The sequence below is a fragment of the Rhinolophus sinicus genome, chromosome 2, assembly GCF_057876585.1.
Source record: "Rhinolophus sinicus isolate RSI-liver-muscle chromosome 2, RSI-T2T, whole genome shotgun sequence".
Classification (NCBI taxonomy): domain Eukaryota; kingdom Metazoa; phylum Chordata; class Mammalia; order Chiroptera; family Rhinolophidae; genus Rhinolophus; species Rhinolophus sinicus.
This window is the reverse complement of record NC_142502.1, coordinates 1149209-1167632: the sequence shown is the minus strand read 5'-3', so window position 1 is coordinate 1167632 and position 18424 is coordinate 1149209. Positions and strand designations below refer to the sequence as shown.

At 47.9% G+C, this 18424-nt stretch overlaps 1 protein-coding gene across 3 annotated transcripts in view; it reads left to right on the top strand.

Annotated features, from left to right (window-relative positions):
- The window catches only part of SMOC2 (SPARC related modular calcium binding 2), a 164039-nt gene that overhangs the window by 68995 nt on the left and 76620 nt on the right, over positions 1–18424 (top strand). The window contains exons 5-7 of one of the 3 annotated variants that reach the window (XM_074333859.2): positions 7407–7454; positions 10508–10588; positions 11810–11884. In XM_074333859.2, coding sequence (XP_074189960.1) covers positions 7407–7454; positions 10508–10588; positions 11810–11884 — 204 coding nt within the window. The remainder of the gene's footprint in view (positions 1–7406; positions 7455–10507; positions 10589–11809; positions 11885–18424) is intronic. The other 2 variants (XM_074333858.2, XM_088794949.1) reach the window with 2 other exon arrangements.

Below are 18424 nucleotides of genomic sequence, written 5' to 3'. Positions count from 1 at the left end.
TGATTAAGAAGTCTTTTAGAAGCAAATGGTCCTGATTTGTGGAACCCCATTTAAAGAACACGGGGTGTGCTGTACCCGAGATGTGCAGAGATGTAAAAACAAGTGTATGGATTTTCCTTCTTACTTTTTTAAACAAATGGTACATTTTTCCCAGCACCTTTTTTTATGTGCAACTACAATAGTCAAATGTTGGGAAGATTTATGAAACCAGCCACACGCTGCCTGACCTTTCTGCAAGAGCGAGGCAGCTGCACACATTTATTTGCTCCTGCCATTGAAGCATGTGAAATCAGATGCTCACGTAGGAAATGGAAGTATATGAAACAGTGACATTAAAGTGGATACTAATGGAAAGTAAATCCAGAAGTAATCTCTCATTTTGAAACGAAAAATTTTGATTTACGTAATTCCTTCCTTCACCATTTTCGAGGAGGAAATTCTCAGATGTGGGATAATCAGGTGCCCAGCTCAGCAGTTGGCACATTGAGAAGCTGCTTTTCTCTGATGCCCTGCTAACCAGGAATCCCGACTGCTCAGAGCCAGACCCGCTGGATGGAAACAAAAACCCAGGAAGCCTGCACACAGGGGGTGCCCGCAGGTCTTACCCCCCAGGCACCACACAGGTCCGAGCGGAAACAAGTGGATTTTGTTTGGTTTCTCTGGGCGTGCACAGAAATGGAACAATAAATGGCAGAACAGGAGATGTCCAGGAGTGCTAGAGACCATGCTCGCCAGGGTCCCCTCTGCAGCCTGCCGGAGACTGGCGTGATCACCGTGACACTGCCCTGCACAGTGCAGGACCCTAAGAAGAGCCACGGGAAGCACAGGGCCACGCTGTTTCTTCAGAGCTCCGCCTCTTGCGTTTCTTCAGAGCTCTGCAGGGGGGCGTGATAACACTGCTGTGGCCCAGTCCCGGCTCCTGACTTAGTGGGTCTGAGGGAGGCCGAGGTCTCGCCTTTTGGACAAGTTTCCAGGTGACATGATGCTCCTTGGTGGCCCCTGCTCAGAGGACCTGTGGTGGAGGGTTGGTCACCTCTATGCACCATGACTTGCATCTCCTGGGCCTGCCGGCCGTCCTCACCTGTGTCAGTGCCTCTCGCTGTCCAGCAGGGAGGGAAATAGTACCTCCTTGGTCTCTCTTCCAAGTGTCCTGAATGACCTGCTGGGGTCCATTTGGTCTGAACCCTTCAGGTATCTGATGGAGAGAGCTGAGGCTCAGGGAAAGGTCCCTGTGACCCTCCCTGCGGCAGGCGGGATGGGTGGTCCTGTAGGCAGCTGTCCTGAGAGCCCTGGCCATGGGACCCAGACGATACGGCCTTTCATCTCACCTCCATGTAAGATACTGACCATTCCCCAGTGTGGCTGTGGTTCAGGTGGGCTCATCCGTTCAGAGGGACCCTTGCTGGTCTACTGGGCCACCTGAGGGACAGGGGCACTGGGCACTGGCTCCAGCTGATCCTGCTCTTGCTACCCAGTAGGTAAGACGGTCCCATGATGTGCCCACCCTCCTGGAGACTGCCCCCGTGGTCAGCACGTCTGGCCTCTGGCCCTGGCCTAGGTCAAGGCCAGGCCACCAGTCTCTCCCCAGGTTCCTGGAAAGAGGGTGTGGTGTCTGAAGCGGGCAGGTGTAACACTGGCTCTGAGGGAAAGCTGGTGAGAACAAGTGCGAAAGGAAGGCAGGCTCAGAATTCGGGGCGTGCCGGGCTCCCCGTACTCAGTAAGGCAGTGTGGCTGCTGGCTCTGCTGGCAAGGCCGCCAGCTGCTGCAAAGGCCAGTTCCACTTCTGTGAGCGCCGTCGTGTTTGGGACCACAGCTGTGTTGCAGGAAACTGTGCTTCCGGTTCCCACAGGACTGTCCTGTTCTTCGGTGCTGCTGTTGCAGGAGGAGAGTGGTTGGCTCCCCTGGCAGGCGCTCCAGTGGCCAGAGGCCCTGGCTGCTCACGGGCACTGCAAGCTGCACTTGGACCTCCGGGACCGAGCCGGGGCCACTGAAGGTGCCGGGATGCTGCAGCCATCAGTGGTCCTGAGAGCAAGTGAGACGGGCCCACATTAGGCGGAAGGGAAAGACCTCACACGAGACGCCTGTGTGCAGTGGGTTCACGGCCTGTCCACCGATGGGTGTCAGCACCACCGGGAGGCACCCCTTCATTCTGCGATGGGGCAGATGTGGCCCCCCAGCCTGTGGGGGCCGCTGCCTCATCCAGGGTCCCAGCCTTACCACCACCTGGCCAAGGCTGGCTGCTTGCTCCGTCCTCTGGAGCCTGGCCATTCATTCCGAGCCGTGTCACGGCCCACAGTGATACCTGCAAGTCCAGCTCCGTGCTGGAAACGCTCACTGATGTGAAGTTGGTCCTTCCAGCTGCTCACGCACAGGATGTTGGAGGCCACCTGGCATGTCTATATGTCCTGTTGTCACATTGATGGACACAGAAGGTGCGAAGGCGGCGGCTTCCTCTGTCTCCTCCCGGATTACTGTGAAGCCAGTATTCCCGAGTCACACACTCAGGGATAGTCTATGGTCATGAGAGTCACGGTGTCTGGGAAACGTTGCTTGTCTGGTGTACAGTGTCACATGACAGACATACTGTGTCTTCTGCTATGTGCCTCCGGATGTGGGGCTCACTAAGGCTGCCCCACGCAGTGGGATACCCAGCCGGCACCACGGTGGGTGGGTTTGAGTCAGATCAGTGGGTACAAGAAGCATTTCCTGCCTCGCCCTGATGAGTGCAACGTGCTCAGACTCAGGCCTGCCGTGGGGACAGGAGCAGAGAGTGCACAGCCTCACGCACGGGGCCAGCTAGGCAGGGCCGCGTGACACTGCTCGGACAGATGGAGTGGCCTGCGGATGGTGTGTTATGCTCTGGGAGGCCGGCTCCCCACCCACTGTGGCAGACATTACTGGGTTTGTATGCAGCCACCCTGGGAGGTAAGCCGGGCAGGCACGGGACCGCACTGACTGACCGGCAGCTGAGCTCGGACAGCTGCGTTGTGCAGGCTGCATCCAGCGCTGGCTACCCTGGCGCCCATGCTAGGGCGGGCCTTCCTCAGGAGAGCAACACGGGATGGCTGCTTATCAAGAACTCTGGTGTCAGTGTCACGTCCTCTCTCCTGGGGCGCTCGGCGCCAGGCCCCCTGCCCCACTCTGCCATGTCGTGCACAACTGTTTTTCACCTTGTTCCCCGCCCAAGCCTCTTCACAGCTCGGAGCACGGATGTGTGTCTGAACTCCGACAGTGGCCCCTGCACGTAACCAGCGTCTCGTGAGCCTTCTCAGGTCATGCTCAGGCGTCCCGCTCTTATTCAGGGCCTTCTGCACAGGGTCATCGCAGCGGGCTGTGCAGAAGCCGAGAGGGTAAGACAGAGGTGTCACTTGGGGCAGGCCACATGCACAGAGCGGCATGGATGGGTGACACGTCACAGGGGACACTTCTGGGGCCTGGAGGGGCCTGAGCCCTCGCTGTGCTCTGGACATGCTGTGCCCCTTCCCACCAGGTCCTCTCTGCCTCGTGCCTCTTCCCTCCCGGCTTCCTCAGAGGGGCCGCCCTGATGGCTCTGACGGAGTGAGCTCCCCTAAGCGGCTCTGCCACTTACTGGCTAAGGGACCTGGGCTGGCCACTTGCCTCTGGGCCTCCATTTCCTCATCTGTATCATGGGTGCGATGAGTAAAGTGCCATATCACTGGGTTGTATCCGCAGTGAGTGACAATGTATATGAGGTACTAAAAGGATCAACACACAGTGGGATTGTGTAGACATCAGCTATGTGCACAACTGTGACATACGTTATTTTGATAGTTTCTGTTTAATGCCCGTCTCCCCAAAGTAGATGAAACTTTTTAGTGCTGTGTCCCTTGCATGGTTTACCTGTGGGAACACACTGAGCATGTGCTCAATGAATGAATGAGTGAGTGAGTGAATGAGTAAATGAGTGAATGAGTGAATGAATGAGTGAATGAATGAATGGGTGAATGAGTGAATGAATGAGTGAAAGTTGTCACAGAGGGAGGCTGAGCTCGTGCAGGCCTGTCGGTGCCCTGCCAGTAGCTGTACATTTTTGTCTCGTTGCTCCGAGTGGAGACAGCATTCTCCTTGTGAGTGGGTTGTCGCCCTCTCCACGTGTAAAACATAGCTGTGTGCAGAGAGGCTATACGTGTCATATGTGACACAGACACGCATAGAATCACGTGACCCGGATGTTTGCGTGAGCGCTCACAGGCACCTCTGGTGTGTTCCTTCAGCGACAAGCTCCCTTCAGCCTGAGGCAGGAATATCCTGCCCACTGTACAGACGAGGCCGCTGAGTGTGGACGGCTCTAGGCTCGTGCCAGGGCCACGGAGCGGTGGGGAGTACGTCTGTTCTGCAGTCCACGTTCTGCTTTCTGCCCACAACGCCTTGCCTTCCGGTAGTCACCCAGTCGTGTGTCACCGCACATGTCCTGATGCGGGGCAAGGGGAGAGGCAACCAGTGGCTCCTGAGAAAAGCCTGGAGATGCTTCCGTGGGGAAGCACCCCTAGCAATGAAGAGACCGACGTTCAGGGCAGGGCTTTATGGGACTCTGTCCTCAGGGAGCCGTGTGTCAGCGAGGTTACGCGAGGTCACAGCACAGGGAAATGCTGGTCCAGAAAGTGGGGCAAGCATGGCCCTCGCTGTCCCTTCCACTCTCGTTCCTGCCTTCCTTTGTTCTGGCCTCTCTCTGTCTTTTTTGCGGAAGCAGAGCCACGTGGTGTTGTTTGTCCATGTGCCGTTGGCCAGGAGATTTCCGGAAAGGGCTGAGGCCCTGGCTTGGTTCCCGCCTCTGAAGGAGGTGCGGGCTCGTGGCTGACCCGCACCCCATGCCACACGGTGGGCTGACCTCAGGCCGGTGCTCGTCCTCTGGCAGGCAGGGCAGCCTTCCTCGCCTTAGCTACTGTTACAGAGCACGTAGCACTTGAGAACGGGGCTTGTCTGGGGCCACCAGCTCTGCCAGCAGAGCCTGTGCCCTCCTTCGGGCAGCTTGGCACCAAGGCAGCATTGCTGAGTGGAGCTGGGTTTGCACCAAGTGCTCAGAGAGACAGGACTCCGCCCTTAAGCCGTAGACATGCTCACATGGTGTTTTTGTGGTTTCCTTCACCAGAAACGCATGCCCTACTTGCTAAAAAGGATGACCTTTTAAAAGAGTGTTTGACTGGAATGAACTCTCACTGGTGGGAGGGTCCATGTCCTTTGGAATCTGGGTGAGGTGCAGTGGTGAGCAGTCTCATGTCACAGAACAGAGGTTGGATCGTGACAGTGCAGCCGCCCGCCCTGTGCACAGCTTGCATCTCTTCACTGTCTTCAATTCCCACCTCCAGGTCCCCTTCCTGCACCCTCGTCCTAGAATCTTGCAAGCTCCAAACTCTCGGGAATTCTTCAGCAAATCCTTATTTCCGGAACAAAGTAATTACAGAAGGAGCTGCCTTTTCATTCTGGACCTGTGGGTCCCGTTTGCATTGTTGTTTAGCCATGAGGACGGTGGGGCTCAGCCGTTTCCACGTCCCTGGGGATGGGGTGTTGCAGGAAGTTTGGGGGAGTCTTCTTGTCCAGAGGTGGTTGGAAGATGAAGCAAAGGCCCTCTCAGGACCTCCTTTAATGTTTGGACCATGGAGCTGCCTCTCGAGGGAGCCTGGCTTCTGCTTTAAGATTATTTCTTACATGTGAAGGGCAAGATGGAATTATTTTTGTATGGATTTATTCCAGTAAGTGCTGGCTGAATTTAGGGGTTGATGAGAAAACTGAAATGTTGGTTGATTCAGAGAGAAAAGAACATTTCTGAATTCCGTCTTCGGCTTTTAGCCTCTCATCAAATCATGACCGAGCAGTTTGGCCTCTTCCATCCTTAGGTTACAAAATATTGTCTCCGTTTGGTTGGGAAAGTCTCGTGGGGGCATCTGACTATTATTTAGGGCATTTACATTTAGCTCAGGATATTAAAACCTATGTAGTTCTATTCAGAAATATTACCAAACTATTATAACTTCCAGCCAAAAGTGGAAAACGGTTTTTGACTCATTGCGGAATCACATGATAAAAATAAACCGATGACTAAGAAACTTAAGCTCTTAAGAAATCTGGATTTGTAAAGAGATGGTACAAAAGGGAGAAACCAGAAAAGTGGGATCCTGAAAGCGTTGTGAGAAGGCCACACAGGGAGGCCGTTTTACGTCCCGGGGACTCATACCAGGCAGGAGTTTAACCCCAGGTTCTGATGCCTGGAGACCACGTAACGGTCTATCAAATGGTAACAGCAGCGACTGGAGATAACCAGGGGCCTCGGCAAGCACTGGAAATGGTGCAAATAGATAAAGTGGGGAATAGGGTCCTTTTTATCCACTGGCGAAACTCAGTTTGCAAATGTACATCCTCCCTTACGGCCCAGGCAGGCAGCTGGGGAGAAGGGGTGTCTCCTGCTCAGCTGCTGGGAGGCTGGCGATACCGCGTGTTTATCAGAGAGAGGTGTCGGGGATGGCCGTGACGTGTTCCTGTAAGTGGTTTGGGAAGCGTGGGAGAACCCGTCACCACCAGGTAGTTTCTGCCAGTGTTTGAGGGAGTCCTCGTGCCAGGAGGCTCTGTCACCTTCTCTGTCCTTTGAGACCCCTTTCCACTACGAGGTGCTGTGTGTCTCCTGCTCCAGTGCTGTTAAATGTCCAGCACTGTCAGAATGGCGCGTAGTTTCTATCTTTAGCATAAGTGTTGGTTTGTATTTCATTATCAGATTCAAAGTTGAAATAACCAACAATAAATTTCAAGTTCTAGTTCATGAGATGCTTTTGCTAAGAAGTATCCCCTAGCATTTGAGCGGGGAAATTCTACCCGAACCCTGGATAGGGTGTTCTGCACTGAACTGGCAGATAAACTCCAGAGTAATTTTGAACAGAATTTATTTTATTTCTTTGGGTATGTGTGATAATGATGAGGAAACATGTTGGTGCCTGTAGCAGTTTCCGTGTAATGGGGGAGAAAGGAAAACACTTCCTTCCGGTCTTATTATATTATATTATATTATATTATATTATATTATATTATATTATATTAAATATTTATTATATTATATTATAAGACCTAATCTTATAGTAAAATAAGACGGGGTCATATTAATTTTTACTCCAGAAGATGCATTAGAGCTGATTGTCCAGTTAGGTCTTATTTTCGGGGAGACACGTATGTTAAGAAGGCAACAGAGATAAAACCTACTCTTACGAGTATGTTCCCCACGTTAGGAGTTGTGGTTTCAGACGACCGTGCCGCCTCAGGGTTCTAGACAGCTTGTATAATTGAACCAGGGAGCGACAAAGTGCTGGGCATTCATCAAAATGGGGTAAAATATTTATGTAACAAACACTGATGGCCACGTGAGAGCCAAAGTAAACTCATTCCTTATTTTCCCCCTCTAGGTTCCATAAATGAAAAGTTACCCCAACGGGAAGGCACAGGAAAAACAGGTAACTATCTTAAAATGAATTTACATGATGATATATTACATCTTATCCAATTTATGCCTTAAAATAAGTTCTCAAGTTAAAATTTAAACATGCGCCAGTGATGCTAAAGAGAGCTGAAGTGGTTTGTTACTTACGAATTCAGTGAACATCTGTGCAGCCCTTAGGATTGCCAGGCCCCAACACAAGCCAAGTCTGAGAAGCCCTGATGTTGGCTTATGTTGTTAGGTGTCCCCTGGAGTCCATACCTGTGCGAGGACGCAGGTTCAGTATTCTGGCTGTGGTCTGTATGATGCTAAAGCATGGAAATCATTGAGTACCGCAGGTGGAGTCGTCTCAAGTCTTCCTTGGAAGAGAGAAGAATACTATATCCACCTGGGCAGCCACTTCCTGTGGGACGGGTACCAGCAGGAACCAGAGGGGGCAGTTATCCGTTCCTTTAGAAACCACTCTGTAGCATCCGAGCCCATGTCTGGAGGGCTGCATGCCCATCATGGCTGAGTCCACCTGTCCCTGTGTCCTTTCCTCCACTGTCACCCTTTAGACCCTTTGACATATTTTCTGCCTTTATCTTATATCAGCCTTTAAGGTCAGAAGTTATTTTCAAAATGGAATAACAATCATATTTTAGTACTGAATCTAAGTCACTGTTTTTGTGAGAGAGGCAGTGTTTGACCAGTACTAAAGAAAAGTGACCCACAGCCAAGTAGACCTGAGTTGTGTTGGACCTACCTCCCTTAAACAAGGACACTCTGGTGGCATGGTCCTGCCCTGGGGGGATTGCAGAGTCTGTCTGTATTAGAAAGACAAACACGCACATTGACACAGGAGCAGCTACTAGCCTGTGAGAGCGCTCAGTGAGGGCTGGGGGAGGGAGCAGTTGATGGAAGGGTTTTTTTAGGACAGAAGAGGCATTTGAATGGACAGATGGTGTGGCAGTTGAGACAGGTGTAAACGTTTCCTCATAGTTGGGGAAAATGGCCCGTTTTCCAGCTGAAAGACAGCGGCAGGCAGGCGTGGTCAGGACACTGCGAGAGGACTCGCATTTGCAAGGGAACCAGATGAAGCCGCCTATGGCAGAGCCAATGGCTCAGACTGGCGTCTGTGAGATTCGAAGCCGCGTGGATGGGCTAGTGATCTTTTGCAGAAAAGAGGAAGTGATCAGCAAGGTTTATCAGGTGCTGAACGGAGGAGCTGGAAGGAAGGAAACACTGTTTCAGAGGCTGCTCCCTGATCTCATGCATTGTGATACCTGTTGAGTCCACTGCATTAAAAATAAAATAGAAAACAAAGACAAAAGATCCCGGGGGAACCGGTGTGTTTAAGGGAAGAAAACTTCCTGTGGAGGCCCCTCGGTCTCAGACATGCGTGGAGATTGAAATGAGACAGCAAACTCTACTAGGGGCAAAACGGAAAGCACACAGCTCTCCATGCGCTTTAATTCATTTTCTCAAAGCCGAGCCCAGTGGGTGCCAGTGGGTTGGTTATATTGGATGCAAGTATTCAAGGGACAAGCATGGACGATGGCCCTGGAAGAGTCATGCTGACAGGAGAGGGAGGCCACAGGCAGGAGACGGAAGTGCTGCTCCTGCTGGAACCGGGGGTGGGAGGGAGCACAGGTTGGGGCATCTCACTCATAGTCATCGTCCCCTCAGGGATGTCCCTCACCGGCGTCACTCGCCAAGGTTCGCTCAGCCCAGTGATTCTGGGGACAGGCTGGTAGCCCCCAAATGTGACCTGCTTAGGCCTCAGCAGACGTGCACAACTCGGGTGATGTGTTGGACGGTTGTCGTTTAAAAAGACCTTTAAATATGCCAAGGCTTGTTCTCACTCTGTGCTTTTAGGGCTTCTAAATATGTTCTAAGTGTGATCCCAGTATTTCAGTTTCTTGGAAGAAGATTACAAAACATTCAATAGCAAAATGCTCAGTTTAGGGTTGCTGTCAATATCAGGCTTGGATATTTCAAGTAAATGGTCTTACATGTTGTCAGTATTTTGACAAATAGGAAACTATTTTTAAGAGATTATTTAATGAGAAAGAGCTTTGGAAAACTTCTTTTTGGTTCCCCCTGAAAAGAACTTCTGAGAAACTGCATTATTCTTCAGACGACGGGTAAAGTAGTGGATCACAGTGACTAGACAAGCTGTGCGCCGGTCCTTGTCTGTGCCACGTTTATTGTATTTTGAGCCTGAAGTTATTATATAACAAAAGTGCATGAGTGGAACACACTAGGCCGGCTCTTAGAGCCCCCACGAATGGCCCTGTGACCGCGTCCCTAGCAGGGGCCCGCTCGTTACAAGGAGGATCCAAAAGGTCACTTGCCATGTCATCCTGCTAGGTTTCAGGACCCTGTAAACTTTGTGCTTTCCCAGGGAACCCCAAGACTGTTTCCAACAAATTAAATACAGATTATTCATTTGGAATATGCGTCTTCAGTGAAATGACCCGGAGTCCTCTCCTCACCCACACGCCCACTCCTCCCTTCTCTGGTCTCCTTCACTCGTCCCGCCTCCCCACCCCCGCACCTTAGCCTCTCACGTGGATTATTCCCCTGCACAAGGGGACAGAGGGGCCTCAGGGGGACAGAGGTGCCCGGGGCAGTTCAGTCCATGAGTCGTTCACCCCTGCCTTTCCACTCAGGAACATGGGGCACGTGCGGGGTACCTGGCTCCCCACTGCAGCCCTCACTCCTGCCAGCCTCGCTCCCCGCAACATTGATTGACCGGGACTCACTGATTTCTGAGCTGAGTTTCTCCCTGCTGCTCGAGTCCTGCTCACATGTGTCTCTTCCTCGTGTCCATCCTGCGGCCTCTGCTGGCTCTGCTGGTGGCTGGAAACCACGTCTAACTCTTCCTTCATGGACCGGTGTTTCCAGCCATGGGCGGAACAGTGAACAGCAGCTCCGGGGCTTCGCTGGGGCTTTCAGACAAGCCCCGGCCTGGACGCCCAGGTCGCTGCGCATGCTGGGGTGTTGTTTGCATTAATCTGTGGGGGCGGCTGCAAATCCTTCGCCTCATCCCGTATGCACTTACTTAACTTACTCTCACAATTGTAGTCTCCTTGCAAATCTTTTCCGTTCTGAATTCAGATGCCTCAGCTCCAGCGTTGGAGACTCAGCCTCAAGGAGATGAAGAAGGTGAGCTCTGGGGAACTGGGGCTTGGGGGGAGCAGAGCAAGTGTGGTCCTGGGCCTGGGCGGGGCACATCACCTTGTGTGACCCCACGCAGCCGTTTCCTACTGCGCGAGCCGCCCTGTCTTTCCTGAGGGCTGTGACTGTTGCCATGTGCTTTCATATAGTGTGACACAAAGGTGGTGCTTTAAATCAAGCTCTCCGGGCTGGCACTTCATAGTTTCTGTAATATAGAATACATGCTTCAGAAGAGTGCCATGGCGTATGCCATTTTGCCTGGTCCTGTGTCACAGCTGTCACATCAGGCACACATAAGCTGCGTACAGTCACGTGCACAAAAGGTGCTTCCCAAGTTTACTGAATTCTGTAGTCATGACAGGTGGGTTTCCTACTCTCAGCCTTGGGGAGCTGTCTTAGGTATCCGCCAATGTAGCACCAGTTTTCTGGTCAAAAGGCATGAGGGGTTGAAGGCAGAATATAAGGAACGCACATCACAAATCATCCGTGACGCAGAATTACATCGTGCTTTGCTAATAACAACAATAATAACAGCAACACTAGTGACCACCTGGCGTACTGCTACACGCTACCCAGCGTACACTCTGCTGTGCTGCTGGCTGGGTCCTGAGACTCTTGCCTCACAGGTGAGAAACGGGGGTAACCTGTCCCAGGTCATAAGACCAGCAAGTGGCAGAGGTGGGCTGGACCCGGCCAGTCTGCATCAGTGCAGCTCTCAGGCACAGAGTGTGATGACACCACACTGTTAATATCCAGTTATGTCCGTTGCACAAGTCACTGAAAAGATGCGCGAGAAGTTCTGTCTTGCATGTTACACTTTGTGTTGACTCTTTCGACTGAGTGAAACCCTGTATGTTCTGTGAATGTCCATCTTGACCACACAGGGATGTTTCTGGACGTTGGGGCTTTCGGCTAAATCCTGCTTCTGTCAGGTGGAGCCTGTCTGGACTCATATAACTTTTATCTACATTTTTGGATGAAGAAAGAAAGAAAAAAATATGCTAAAAAATGTTAAATGTATATTATTATTTCCTGTTGTCTCATGCACATAATTATTTAACTCTTTTTTTAAATGTACAATATGGATTTATTTACTATATTGGGTTTTTTTCTTTTGGCTTTTAGGCTACCTGCTGAAATCTTTAATTGAGACACTTTCTGTTTTCACGGTGAATTAAAAATAATTATCATTTTCTTTTGGTTTATTAGATATTGCATCACGTTACCCCACACTCTGGACTGAACAAGTTAAAAGCCGACAGAACAAAACCAATAAGAATTCAGGTAAAAAGGGCTTCCTGTCGCTGGCTTTGTTTTCTTGAACTTGAGTGTATAGTACACCTTCTCCCTTGGTTACCCATCCGTCGTGCAAATAATCGTTACAACTTGGCCACCAAAACGTAGTTCAAATTTTGGTGTTTTTATTAAATTTTCTAAGTTATTTGCAATATTTCACTGTATATGCAAAGAAGACTGTAGTTTTAGATATGAAAATGGAAATATTGATCACAGGTATTTGCTTTTGAGCTAATTCCAGAGATGTCAAAGCACTTGGCTAATTTAGTTCAAAATCCTTGAAACCGTGTGGATGGCTTTGCTACCAACCAGTGTTTGACAGAACTTTTACCTTTGAAAACTGACTATGTGACGTTTTGCAGACAGGTCATGGGTTGCTGTGCCTGGTTAGTGACTTTCACTGTTTTCCTGAAAACTGACGCCGTCTGTAATTCTCGTTCGTGCTCAGTTGATTCTGTGTGCACGTCCTCGGCTCTCAAGTGAGGTTTCCGTGCGTTGTTATTGAAGGAGAGCCGCCACCCCAGGGCCAGCGCTCAGCTGCCAGGGACACAGACTTCTAAGAACATGGGTTTACCATGCTCGGCCTCGAGGGAAAAATTGCAGACCTTCCCAAAGGCGGCCTCACTTAGGGCCGGTTAGCCATGCTTATCGACGTTTCTTCAATGTGTGTTTTCAACACCCATTTACCTAACGAGGTCAAAAGGTTCATGCACGTTCCGATAGGAAGAGCAGCTGGTTTCTGTCTTCACCCTCCTCTGCACCCTGAAAGGGACTCCTGAGGCAGTACCCGAGTCTGGATACTTCAGCCGCCAGCTCAGGGCACCAGGGCAGGCTGTGGGGGGGGAAATGCTCTGACTGACCAGAGAATGACCCATGAGCGCAGGGTAGGGTGCTGGGAGGGACAAGCCAGTGCCTTCTTCTTGCTCGGTTCCTGCCCTGTGGCTTTCTTACCACTGCCTCGAACCTCGGTGTCTTATCTGCATAAGACAGGGTTTCAGGGTTTTTCTGCCCAGGATGGGCCTGCGTCTGCTGTGGCTGCGCGCCTGTGGGTTGAGTTAATAAAGGGCAAATCCAAAGGCTCGACTATTGGATATCTGTGTACAGATTGCAGGGAAATTAAAAACTTATTTACGGGATGTACAATTTTTTTCTCAGAAATTACTATTATGGACAAGTTTCCCTAGTGCTTAAAGATATTAACCTGTGTACTTCTCCTATGAACTTTAGAAACAGAGGTAGTTTTGTTCAATATTTTCACTGTATTCTCAAAAGTTACCTTATTTGATTTGCTTGTGTATTATATAGATTAGTGCATGGGAAATTAATGAAAACATTGTATGTTTCACATTTACTGGTGGGTCTTGAAAGCGTCTCATGGGAGAGTAACATGGCAGTACTTAAACTTAATTTGAGACACAAATGTAAAATTATTGTAAAGAAGGTCACTGGACATTTGCATTTTTTAAAGCAATTTTAATTGTCAGTATAAAGCTATTTCAGGTTTTGACAGTAAGTTCCTGATGCACTCATGAAACAAATACGTTTTTGTGTTTCAGCCATCACTTGCTGTTACCAGATTTTCAGGCCTTAGGTGGCCTGTCAGTTATAATTAACCAATGAAAACAGTGCAGGCTTTAAGTATTTAGTGGGACTGAAAATAATGTTTCAGGAAGTTCCAGTTTACATAAGTTAGCCTACACTATAATTTGATTAAATCAGCCCAAATGAGTAGATCACAAAAAGATGACATTGAATTGATTTATAGACATGGGGCATGAAATTACCTGATTATATCTGTGCTTAATACCAGTTGTCCAGACACATGTTCTTTTGAGGGTCTGAAAAGAGTCAGACCTAGTTGGTATTTTAGGATGTTAAAAATAGTATTAAATTTATTAAGTTAACAGTGAAATGGTAAATGGTCATGGGGTTTATATAACAACCACTGTTTCATTAAGATTTCAAATGTCAGAGGAGTTTCATTTGTATTTAATTTTTATTTTTAAAAGATACTTTTACTAATAATTTTCTTTGGTAGAAGTAGACATATTCATTTAACAAAACATAAATAATTTGACCTATTTATTATTCTGTATTTTTTTAAAATGTACCTTATGTGTTAGTACCATCAGTAGCTGAAGGAGGTGGGTTCCAGGACCCCCGCAGACACCAAACTCCGCGGTTTCTCAAGTTGCTTATATAAAATGGCCTAGAACCACGCATATAGTCAGCACACTGTGTCCCCATTTCCCAACTGAGGATCAAAGACACTGTTTTCAATCTGCAGTTGGTTGAATCAAAACCCACAGATGCAGAAGGCCACCTGTGCTCTTTCATGTCTTTTTATAGAACAGGCCAAACTAAGCATAGATTGCTTTTCTCTGATGTGTCTTTATATCAGTTAAAATTACTGTTTTCCCTAGGAATTTATACTGCAGTATATGATATCACTTATTTTACCAAATTCATGGAATGTGATTGCCATGTGCGGATGTGATCAAATGTGTTTTGGAGCGTGTAATGGTAGCAGTTTTTCAGAAGGACTGTTCTTTTGTTGTTGTTGTTTTTCTTTTCCCTCTTCTTCCACCTCCCCCCACCTTCTGGTTCAAGACATTTTTTCTCTGTCTAGTTGTGTAAGACACAACATAATACCTGGCCCATGCTGGTATTATGAGCCTTGCGCTCCCCCTGGCTGAGGCAGTCAGTTGCCAGTCGTCGGTTGCTTGCTCACAGCAGCTCACGGCATCTCACGATGGCTGCCGGCCACTCATGCTGGCCACCGGCTGCTCACGGCGGCACATAGTAGCCTGCGGAAGCACTCAGCAGCTCATGGCAGCACACAGCAGCCCACGGCTGACCACTGCAGCACACAGCAGCTCATGCTAACCTCCTGCCAACCTCCGGTTGCTCACGGCAGCCCAGCTCCAGAGAGAGCCGTTGTTCACATTCTTAGCTGTAGAGGGCGCAGCTCATGGCCTTTGGCGTTAGGAGCACGGCACGCCAACCACCTGAGCCACCGGGCTGGCGAAGAGACTATTCTTGCAAAGGAAAATAAAGTAATCCCAGTCTATGAAAATGTATATGTAATAGGCAATAACAACAATAACTATTTATTTACTAAATTAATAGAGTTTTACTATCATATGTGCCATGGGCACTTTGATGGTATCATAACTTTTTTTTCCTAAAACAAACAAAAAAATAGATAAATAACTAGAAAAGAGAGCTCATCTGTGTACCACTACTGGTTTGACTGCTGGACTTTTATTAATTGAAATTCAATCTAAACATAAAGAAAATATTCTCCTGTTGGTTCATTAAGCGAGAAAAGCATCACTTTCATTATCTGAATCAATATACGAGGTCTGACAATTATGTTGATGAACTCATCCTAGAAAAACTGCTACGTACCTCATTGCTGAATATCACTATGGTCACCTTCGAAGTACTCCCCTTGGGAAGCTATGCAGCGATGCCAACACCTAGGCCACCCGTCAAAGCAGTTTTGGAAATCTTTCTGGAATGGCCATCAGAGCTGTCATCGTATTACCCTTGATGTCCTGAATGTCATCCAAATGTCTTCCTTTCAATATTTCCTTTCTCTTCGGGTAAAGAAAGAAGTCATTGGGGGCCAGATCAGGTGAGTAGGGAGGGTGTTCCAATACAGTTATTTGTTTACTGGCTAAAAACTCCCTCACAGACAGTGCAGTGTGAGCTGGTGCATTGTCATGATGCAAGAGCCATGAATTGTTGGCGAAAAGTTCAGGTCGTTTTCATGTCACTTTTTCACGCAGCCTTTTCAGCACTGCCAAATAGTCAACTTGGTTAACTGTTTGTCCAGTTGGTCCAAATTCATAATGAATAATCCCTCTGATATCAAAAAAGGTTAGCAACATTGTTTTGACTCTTGATTTGGAATGATGAAACTTTTTTGGTCGTGGAGAATTGGCTGACTTCCATTGTGTACTTTGATGCCTTGTTTCAGAGTCATATTGGTACACCCATATTTCATCACCAGTGATAACATGGCCCAAAACATCGTCTGCCTCTCCAAAAGGTCTTGGCAAACTTTGACTCTCCTTTGCTTTTGTTCATCAGTGAGCTGCTTCAGGACCATTTTTGCACACACTTTTGTCATGCCAGGATTTTCAGTTAAGATTTTCCTAACTGTTTCTCTGTCGATGTTTACTTCTCATAGTTAGCTGATGATTCTGACGCACAATTCAATGAATTTTTGCAATGTTTTCATCAGTTCTGCTCATTACTGACCGCCCTGACCTCCCTTCATCAGTGACGTATTCGCTCCCCTCAGAAAAACATTTAATCCATTTGTACACTGCCATTTTCTTCATGGCATTATCCCCATAAACTTGGATGAACATGTCCCTGATTTCACTTCCACTCTGGCCAAGTTTAACAAGAAATTTAATGTTTGTTCGTTGTTCTAATTCAAGCTCAGACATTCTCGTGATAGCACATAAAAACATAACAACAATAATGAACGCCACTCAGCAAGACACCGCCACATGTCAACACAGACACAGCTGTGAGACACTGATATACCAAGGTGATAAAACCTTCCTGAGCTGTGTGTACAGTGCTGCCAATGTAAGCGCACGGTGGCAAGTTTGCAAACTTAATTGCCAGACCTCGTACATTGAAAAATGAGTCCAATCTGAAATTGCATTTTACTTAATAATGCATTATCCAGTTTTTCCTATGAAAATATAATTGAGCATCAATTATTTTTTTTTTTACTTTGTTGAGTTATTATATTCAGTTTTATTATTCTATTCATAGAAGATATAAAATTAGATTATAACACTTCATCAGATAAGAGGTTTTGGGACAAATTGTCTTTTTCTTATATAAAATTCATTCACATATTTATTAAACCAATAGTCTTGTCCTGTGCTACCTTAAATACTTCCTATATTTCTGTCTGATTTCCTTTAAAACCAACGTTGGATATTAAAAAGGGGAGTGCAAATTTTTTTGTTAGTTGAACAAGCTGTTCAATCATCACAAAATTATAAGTGCTATTTGTGAATTACAAATCCCAGGATGCTTAGGGTTTTATAACCCATGAGTAATAAAAATAACATTTCATAGAGTAAAAGCATAAGTGTGTAACACTAAACTGAGGGGCCGTCACGTGGAGGGCAAGAAGGCGCTGAGGCTCACGGAACAGTGTCATTACGGGTACCCTTTGCGATCGCTCACGAGGGCGCGTTTACAGAAAGGACTCAGAGCTTGAGAGGAAGTGTCACCCATGAAAGGCCAGCCTGCAACATTTGGGTGGAAAGAATATTCAATGGGAAGATCAATTGAAAAATAATCCTAAATGATCATGTTCACATTTTTGTGTTAATTTTTTTCAGATTTCATTATTTTTTATAAGAAAAAAATTGGAAAACAGATTACCGTCACACTATTTTCAGGTGCCATCATCTTTTACAAAAGCTAAGAACCAGAGTACCATCGTCATGTTATTTTTTCTCTAAGTACGCAGATATTTGTGTTACATTCATCCCAAAACAGTTGTCTCAGTTTCCATCAATTACTGAGTATTTTGGGGATCTTACTGTGGGTCTATTATTACGAGTAACACTGCACAGAATGGAAAAGGAGTAAGAAGCAGGTGCCTGACTTAAGAAATTTCTGTAAAATATGCTTGTATGAGGAAGTAAAAAGTCAGTAGTGTTTGACATATGTGGCGCTGATTATGACAAAAAGAGTTGAGGGAAGAGAGGATGAAACGGGCAGATTTAGATGGATGTGAATTTTGTGATTTTAGAGCTAGAGTGGATCCTAAAGGTTCAGCCCAGCCTCAGCATTTTACAGATTAAAGGAAAAAACAAACAAAGTTCTGCAGCTCAGAGGAATTGAGAGCCTTGTTCATTGTCACAACTCTTCTTGGTGTTGTTTCCATGGTTTCTTCAAGTGATTGGGGAAGTTGCATGGAGAAGTCAGGCTTTCAGAACAGCCTTGCACAACGGACTGGATTTAATGGTGTTATAGGATCTTAAAACTGCAGAAGCCACAGAAACCATCTCATTAAACCTTTAACTTAACAAGTGAAGACACAGACACCGAAAGAGGCAGTGATTCGCTCAGGGAGCGCACAGGTGTAGGTGTGATGTTGGAACGTTCTGCCCACACAGGAGAAGCCACGCTGCACACACATCTTCACTCAGAATGTTCCTAGTGACCGGAGAGCCTCGTTCATGGATGAAGGAGGAGCAACTCCCCGTTATGGACCTGACGCCTACACCAGGTGTAAAGGACTCTGTGTCCTGTGCGGTCATTCCCAGTTGTCACTGCGTCTCTGTGCTGTTCCTCTTCAGAGCTCTGACGGCGACCTGAGTCTCCTCCCCGTCCCCATCCCGTGTCCACCGACACGCTGTCTTCTGGGCACACACACTGCTCCCGCTGCCCACGACTTCTTCCGAACTTGCCCCTGCTGTCACTGCAGTGCCCTGAGCGCCAGCCTTGAGACCCTCACTGCCTCCACCACAGTTAACGCAT